This window comes from Propithecus coquereli, unplaced genomic scaffold (genome assembly GCF_000956105.1).
Source record: "Propithecus coquereli isolate 6110/MARCELLA unplaced genomic scaffold, Pcoq_1.0 Scaffold438, whole genome shotgun sequence".
NCBI classification, from domain to species: domain Eukaryota; kingdom Metazoa; phylum Chordata; class Mammalia; order Primates; family Indriidae; genus Propithecus; species Propithecus coquereli.
Window position 1 is genome coordinate 416912 of NW_012150152.1, and position 8357 is coordinate 425268.

The following is an 8357-nucleotide window of genomic DNA, read 5'->3' on the forward strand; positions in this document are numbered from 1 at the left end:
CCCTCTCTCCGCCTCCTTTGCTCCGGCCGCACTGGTCCCCTGCTCCCCCAGCACGCCAGGCACAGGGCCTTTGCACGGGCTATTCTCTCTGCCTGGTATGTTCTTCCACCACATCTCCACATGGCCCCTCCCAGACTCCTTCAGGCTTCCTCAAATTTCCTCTGGTTAAACAGGCCTTTCCTGACACACTGTCCCCGTTGCAAGCCACCCACCGGCATCTCCCCCCGCACCCCCTCCCGCCTTTGCTTTACTTCTCTCTTATCATTTTTTTTCAATAGACTCAGGGTCTCCCTCTGTCACTCAGGCTGGAGTGCAGTGGCGCAATCCTAGCTCACTGCAGCCTCCAACTCCGAGGTTCAAGCGATCCTCCTGCCTCAGCCTCCTGAGTAGCTGGGACTACAGGTGAACACCACCACGCCTGGCTAATTAAAAAAAATTTTTAGAGACAGGGGTCTTGCTATGTTGCCCAGGCTGGTCTCGAACACCTGGCCTAAAGTGATCCTCCCACCTCAGCCGCCTAAAGTGCTGGGATTACAGGCATGAACCACCACACCCGGCCTCTTAGCACTTTCTAACCACCAATATAATTTAATTTTTCATTAGAATCATCATTTCTTGTTCATATCTCTCCCTAGAGCAGTGAGGGTCCATGTGGCAGCCACATATAGGTATTCGTGCTTAAATTAATTAAAATGAAACTAAAGTAAAAACATGGTTCTTCAGTCATACTAGCCACATTTCAAGTTAGTGTAGATAGAGAACATTTCCATCACTGGGAAAGTTCTAGAGGGTTGTTCTAGAATGTCAGCCTTCAGAGGATGGGGGATTTGTTTTCAACATAGGGCCAGGAATACAGCAGGCACCCAATAATTGCTTGCTAACTGAATGAGGGTGGCAGCTGCGGCCTGTCCCAGGGGTGCTGGCATGTACCCCATGGATAGCAAAGGGGCTTGTAGAAGGCGGGGCGTGTGGCCGAACCATGGCCTCGCACGTGCGTGCGCACGCGTGGGGCTGCCGAGCGACGGGACGCGTGAGCCCCACCAGGTGCCCTGCGCTGCCAACACCTGCCCACGGACTGGCGGTGATTCAGTCGCTCGCTGGTACTGCGTTTATTTTTGGCTTCATTAGCATTTCTGCTGCAAGCGGGTGGGTAGGCGCCTGGGTCTCCCCAGCACTGCCACCGGCTTCGGTCTGGAGCCAGGAATCTAGCAAAGTCCAAGACAGACCCAGCCGGGCCCAGGGACCACTGCAGCCCCTATTTCCTTGGCATTCCTAGCGGTTTCCCTCCCACCTCTCTGCTGCCCCTTCCCTGTTTCTTTTGACACTGACCTTCCCTCCCTCTGTTCATCCTTCAAGGACAGACCGCCCACCGCCCTTCCCTGGCCAAGCCCACCGGCTCCCAGGACTTCATACATGTTTCTTTACACCAATGAACCAGGCATTTTCAGCCCAGTGGTTGAGACAGAAACCCTGTTTCCAAGCAGCCTGGATTCCAATCCCAGCCTTGCCACTCCTTAGCTGCCTGGATGCCCAAGTGGCTTGACCTCCCTGTGCCTCAGTCTCCCCATCTGTAAAGCAAGGTTCGTATTAGAACTTGTCCCACAGGCTGTTATAAGGATTAACCACGATAATTTCAGTAACGTGCTCAGACCCAGTCCAGCACACAGGCAGGAACCGGTCTCAGCCTCCATCCATACCAACGCCTTGCCCCGGGGCTGCTGCCTCTGGGCATCTAAGGAAAGAAGGTCCCACCCCAACACACTGCAGAGGGGACAGGGTGGATGCTGAAACCCTCCGTCTGCTATTTCTGTCGTCGCAACACTTTGCCTTCAAAAAAAAGGAGCAAGATCCACGGCACTCTAGCCCAGGCAAGAGAGTGAGACTCCATCTCAAAAAAAAAAGGAGCAAGTTCAAAACCGACTGTGTTAATAAGAGTGCTTTGCAACTCAGAGAAAGGGCTTCTTAATTAGCTTTGTCTTTTAAAAAAAATTTTTTTTTTTTGAGACAGAGTCCTGCTCTGTTGCCCGAGCTAGAGTGCCGTGGCATCAGCCTAGCTCACAGCAACCTCAAACTCCTGGGCTCAAGCGATCCTCCTGCCTCAGCCTCCCGAGTAGCTGGGACTACAGGCATGCGCCACCATGCCCGGCTAATTTTTTCTATATATTTTTTTTTGGTTGTCCAAATAATTTCTTTCTATTTTTAGTAGAGACGGGGGTCTCACTTTTGCTCAGGCTGGTCTCAAACTCCTGACCTTGAGCGATCCTCCTGCCTCAGCCTCCCAGAGTGCTAGGATTACAGAAGTGAGCCACCGCGCCCATCCTTTAAAATTTCTTTTAAAGCTCATTTGGTCAAAAAACCCAGCTCAATACGGCAGAACCTAAGAAAGGCAAGAATTTGAGGCTGAGCTGGGGGCAGACCCGGTGCCAGGGAGAACAGCACGGTGGCTCTCTCTGGACTCTGTTGGGCACAGAACCAAGGTTCGGCCACTAGCGGCGTATCGGCAGACCTCCCTGAGCCTCAGCTTGCTGTCTGTAGAATGGGATCGATGCTCATCACCTCTGCCCCTTCCTGGCACCCACATTCCCTGTGGCTCGAGGTCCCCAATTTCCATTTGTCCCGGAAGTCCTTCCTGACACGCCTGCTCCCTCTGGCCTCTCCTGGGAGGCGTCTGTGCCAGGCTCTGTCTCTCTCGGACTGCGGGGGTCCCTGCCATCCAGCTCAAAGTGGACACAGCAGTGGTTTGTCACTTGAACTCATTCCCCGAGTCAGACTCTGCCTGGTGCCTCATCGTTGCCACGTTTTGGTCGTGGGATACACTCGCTGTGGGAGAGCCGGAGCACAGGCAGCGTCGCCTCCTGGCCTTTGCACGTGCCGGTCCCTTTGCCAGGAACATCCTCTCCAAAATTCTACTCCACCTGAAGAGCTCGTGCCTCCAGCATTACCCCCTGCTAGATACTTTCCAGACCCCAGGACAACCCTTCCTGCCTGCTCTTGGCTACCCCAGGCCCTGCCCCCAAGCCCTGACCACAGCGAGCTGGATGAGGCCGTGGAACCTTGAACTTACCGTCCCCCGTGCTCCCATCTGCAGGGATCCCTGGCAGTGCCGGCTCCTCTCCACTCGCCGCCTCCTCCCAGAAGGGGCTCCCGGTCAGAACCTCCAGCGCAAACTCCTCTGCGCCCAGGGAGAGGGGCAGCAGGGTGCCGGTGGAGTCCCACAGCGCTGTGGGCTCCCCTGAGGAAACTGAGGCAGCCTCGTCCACACTAGCTACAGTTGGTGTCCAAGGAGGGAGATCCGGCTTCCCCAGGGTGCTGCCCTGATGCGGAAGGGCTGAAGCTCCTAGCGTCCCCTGGGCCTCTGCCTGGCCCTCCGGCCGAAGCTCCAGGAGGGGATGGGAGCTGGAGGAGGCCAGTGTGGACATGCCCAGGACCCCAACCTTGTCCACCTGATCCAGGGACATGAGGGACATCACCCTGCTCGTATCCACAGCCACCTGAGGAGCCAAGGTGGGACTTTTATCTCCTTCAGACACATGGGATCCAGGTTCCCAAATTCCACCAGCATCGCTGGGATCCACCGTGGCTGTGGACTCCTTGGGACCCATCGTGGCTCCTTCATCTGTAGCAGCCCAAGGCTCCAAACTCAAGGTGACTCCAGGCACCGAGAGGACTCCAGGACCCTCCGAGGGTGCAGACGAAGGGCTCGCATCCAGCACTTTGCTATAGGGTGAGGGCCGGGGGCTCTCCACCTGGTCAACAGTGGCCCGAGAGCTGGGAGTGAGGCTCTCTGCCGTGCTGAAGACCCAAGACTCAGACCCCAAGATGCCTCTGATGCCCGTGGGCTCAGTGGCAGCCTCAGTGGAGGCAAAACCTGTCATGACGGTCCTGTCTACAGAAGCCCAGGGGCTGGATCTGGGGTGCCCAGCGTTGGGGGGCTGTGTAGGGCTGGTCTCCCTAATTTCTCCAAAGTCTTCCCTGGGGGCATCGGAGCTGGCTCCAGCTCTTGTGTCCACGACTGCCTGCAAGGGGGCCGTGGGACTTCCCACTCCGTGGCTGTTGAATGTCATGCTTCTGACCACTCCACCCTGTCCTGTCACATCCGAGGAGGGGGGCGGGGAATACACCTTGGTCTCCGTGGTAGGGGAGAGCAGGGCAGTGGCCATGGCCTCACCATGCCCCTCGACCCCCTTGGCCTCGGTGGAAATGGGTGTAGGGTGTGGCAGGAGCCACTCCTTGGGGGCACGCAGCATCGCCATGATAGGGAGTTCTGGGGATGTGCCTATGGGGGACACCTCCCAAGGGGCAGGGCTGGGTCCCTCTGAGGGGCTGGGAGCCGGGACAGTGGCCTCTGAGGGAGACCAGGGCAGGACCGCGTTAGCTGGCCTCATGCTGGGGCCCTTGGCTTTCTGTAGCTCCAGGCCAGGGATGCTGGGTGGGACGATGGTCGGGGGCCACAGCCAGGGCTCTGGGGAGCTCCTGCCACCAGGGGAACCTGCAACAACATCAACCGCAGTAATTGTGATTATCTCCCAGCAGCCTCCTTTGTTCACTATCTCCTCTGCTCTAGGCCTGAGGAAGAGGGGCTTCCAAGGCCAGGGGACCCAGCTGGCATTCAGAGCTTCCTCCCCTGTCACGACTGTGGCCATATCTCCCCCTCCCAACTCCAGATCCTCAGGCAGGTACCCCTCCCCATGGATCCAACTCACCAGCTGCAAGCGCCTCCACCTCATTGGTCAGATCAGGCCAGGGGCTCCTGTTCCAGCCACTCCCCAAGGCCTCTGTGGCTCCCGGGGCTGAGGGAGGTTCCACATGATTCCCAGCAGCCTCTGGGGTGAGGGGCTGGGTGTTGGCCTGGAGCCCCCCTTGCAGCCCTCCCTCCGGTTCCTGCTGCTGGAAGTAGCGCCCATTCAACCCTTTGAAGCGCCCCCTCCTCCTAGGTGTGGGCCCGGTGGGGGCCACCTCCGTGTGCGAACCCACTGCAGTGCTGGCCACCATGCTCAGCCACACTTCCTCAGTAGGCCCTGAGGCCAGCGTGGAGTCCCCAGGGGTAGGACGGGGGGTCTCTTGAGTCTCCTGCTTCTCTGCCAAGATCAGGGGCTCTTCTTCCCCACTGGACACCAGAGGCTCCTGGAAGTCAGGAGTGACCACCTCTTCTTCCCCCAGATTTGTCTCTAATTCTTGGACAGGGGGCCCCTCTGCTGACAGAATCTCCCCTTCATCCCCAGATGATGGGGTCTCTGGGTCTCCATGTTGTGGTGTGGGGTGATGAGCTGTAGGAGAAAGCAAAAGAGGTTGTGTTAGGCCCAGGGACTGCCTGCGAAGTTCTGCTTGAAATCTACTCACATTCTAGCATGCTGCAGCACAGACCTTCCATGCACCTCTGTCTCTCTGTACCCCTCTGTCTCTCTCGGTGGTTTCCGAGATTCCCCCAGCCTGAGAAAGGAGGTGCAAAGTTATCACCTCCACTGTTCAGGCTGGGGCTGGACTGAGCCCACTCTCAGGGTTGGAGTCAACTGATCGCACTGAGGAGTCAAGAGACAGTTTGGCTCACGGGCAAAGCTCAGGCAGTGTCCAACCCTCATGACGTCAGGTTAGCCCATGGGCCGGTTCCACTGCACCTTGGCCGTGGATCTTCCCTGCTGTAGGAGGTGCCCAGGCGGGTGGCACTCCTCCTACCAGGGTTTCTTTTTTCTTTTCCACCCAGGGCAGCAGGCAGCTTACACAGAGGACTTGGCTCCTTGGAGTTGAGGTTTGCAGCTTCCAAAGCTGTGCCCCTCACCTCCCCCGCACCATGGTGTGTGTCATTTCTGGTGTGGCCACCTGTCCAGGGCACGTGGCCAATGGCCAATGGAGGCATTCCCTCTTCTACAGGGTGTGTGCTCATGGGCGTGGCTCCAGGTAGAATATGCCCCACCCAGGGGCGTGTCTTTCAGGGTTATCGTGCCTCAGGAGACAAGGCCCACTGGTAAATATGACTCTGGCGCCAGAGTCTGGCCTCCTGCCGGAGCCCTGGTCCTCCCCTGGGTAGGAGCTCCTGGGGAAAGACCCGTTTCAGGTGGTGTGGTCTTCGCCAGGGGCGTGGCCTATCCCAAAGCCGGCCTCTCGGGGGCGTGGCCTATCACAAAGCCCGTTTCTCTGGGGCGTGGCTTTCACCAAAGCGAATGGCCTGAGGGCGTGGCCACCGGCGGACGCGCCCACCCGGGCCGCAGCCTCCGCGCGCTGCACCCACCTCGGAAGCAGTAGGCGTCGAAGCGCTCGGCGGGCGAGGGGAAGCCGGTCCGGTTGGCGAAGCGGTAGATGGTGCGCACCCCTGGCGCTGGGCCCCCGCAGCGCCGGCGCGGCGTCTGGATCGGGTAGCGCACGCTGCCATCGGCCAGCCAGCCCGGGTCGCACTGATCCAGGCCCTCGTGCCAGGCCAGGTGCAGCTGTCCCACCGAGGCCAGGGTGGCACCCTGGCGGCGGCACTGGGCACGCGCGCCGGCCAGTGTCAGGCGGCGGGCTGGGCCCACGTAGAAGACCTCGCCTGCGGGAGGGGGCGGGCGGAGGTTAGGGAGGCCCGGGGGGACCCTCTCTCGGAGCCCGGGAAGGGGGTCTCACTCCAAACGGCCCGAACCTGGCTGGGTTTGGGTGATAGTTAAACGAGGCGGTGACAGCGGCAGCTGAGCATCACGCAGAGCTAACAAGAGGAGGCTTTAGCCTCTTTTTACAAATGAGGTAAGTCAGGCTTCGGAGAGAGGGAAGGGCTTGGTGAGGGGGGATCAGAGAGGAGAAAAGGGACAGGGAGGGGGAGGGCGTCTGGGAGGGGACAGGCGCTCAGGGAGTGATGGAAGCTCAGAGGGGGCTGGCTGCTGGTTTAGAGAGGAGGAGACTTAGGAGAGTTGCATAAGGACTTAGGGAGGGATGGAGTGGGGAGAGTAACAGGGGCTTAGGGGGAGGGGCGAAGGTCGGGGTCCTGCCAACTTCAGACTTACCCCCCAGCTCCCGGGCAAAGCAATACACATCGTAGAGTTCCTGTGGGTCGCGCCTCCCATAGCTCCGAACCCCTGGAAGGCTGCTACGGTCGCCATAGCAACCAGGGCGGGACTGAGTGATAGGATACCTGACAACACAAGGCGAGGGTCCGTCTCAGAGGTGTGCTCCTGGAGCCCCCAAGGAACTTCTTTCCTCCATCTCCTCACCCTGTGTACCCCCTCACCGAACGGTGCGGTCAGAGAGCCAGCCAGCATCACAGTTGTCAAAGCCGTCCTCGAAGGCAGCCTGCAGGTGCCGAGGGGCTGCAATGGTGGCCGAGCTGAGACGGCAGGCCTCCTGGGCCTCAGCGAAGGTCAGCACATAGCGGTCCCGGGCTGCCCGGTAGTGGAACACAACGCCTGTGGGGGAACATCCAGGATGGGAGGGTCAATTTATGTCAGAATATTCAAGAACAGACCTCCCTCTTACAGGATGACACCCCTCCAGTCTGCTAATAATAGACCCGCTGCCCTACGTTGCCTTGTACCACACCCATTTACTCAGCACCAGGCACAGTGCTAGGGTGATGGTGGGGAGTGAGATCCACATGCCCCCATTTTACAGATGAGGAAACTGATAACAGCGGCCACAAAGGGCTAGAAAGCTTCCTGGAGGAGTTGACATGTAAGCCAGAATGTGAAGCACTGATAACAGGCTCACTGTGACTCAAATTCTGATTTAGGTATGAAAGAAATGGCTAAGCAAGATAAAAGAATTAAACATTTTGCTCCATCTAATCAAGACTGAGAAGGCTGGGCACAATGGCTCATGCCTGTAATCCCAGAGCTTTGGGAGGCCAAGGTGAAACGTTTGCTTGAGGCCAGGGGTTTGAGACCAGCCTGGGCAACATAGCAAGACCCTGTCACCACCACTTATGGTAGATGTTTAATATATGTTTGGCTTAATGAGGGCAATTGAACAAATCTAGAGGTGGAATTCACTTCTTTTACCACTCATCAGGTTTGTTTGAGTTTTATCAGTTTTGGGAAGTGGGGCCTTTGAAAGGGGATGATTGGTGGACCCCATAAAATATGGAATGCAATACTATTTGTGTCCCCAGTTCACAGTTTGGGAGGACTGGATTGAGCCTCAGAACAGGGGGTGCAGGGACTTACCCAAGGTCAACATAAATTATGGGAATAGATTTCCCAGTCCACGGGATGTTTTCCGTACCACAGTCCCTTCATTGAGTCACACATTAAAAATGTATTGAGCATCTCCTGTGTGCCACACCCTGTCCTAGACTGCTTTAATCATTATTATTATTATTAATTTTTACCTGTCCACCTTGTTCAGTTAGGAAAACAGAAACTGCACTGGGTATTTCAACAGGAAGAATTTAATAAAGG

General features: G+C 57.5%; 1 protein-coding gene across 1 annotated transcript in view; it reads right to left on the reverse strand.

The window, feature by feature from the left end:
- Positions 1-8357, reverse strand: part of NCAN (neurocan) — a 23371-nt gene that overhangs the window by 8007 nt on the left and 7007 nt on the right. Inside the window, exons 4-9 of the mRNA XM_012654100.1 lie at positions 7193-7367; positions 6969-7096; positions 6227-6520; positions 4704-5267; positions 4077-4489; positions 3065-4016 (exon numbers count right to left, since the gene is read on the reverse strand). Of these exons, the coding sequence (XP_012509554.1) occupies positions 3065-4016; positions 4077-4489; positions 4704-5267; positions 6227-6520; positions 6969-7096; positions 7193-7367 (2526 nt within the window). The remainder of the gene's footprint in view (positions 1-3064; positions 4017-4076; positions 4490-4703; positions 5268-6226; positions 6521-6968; positions 7097-7192; positions 7368-8357) is intronic.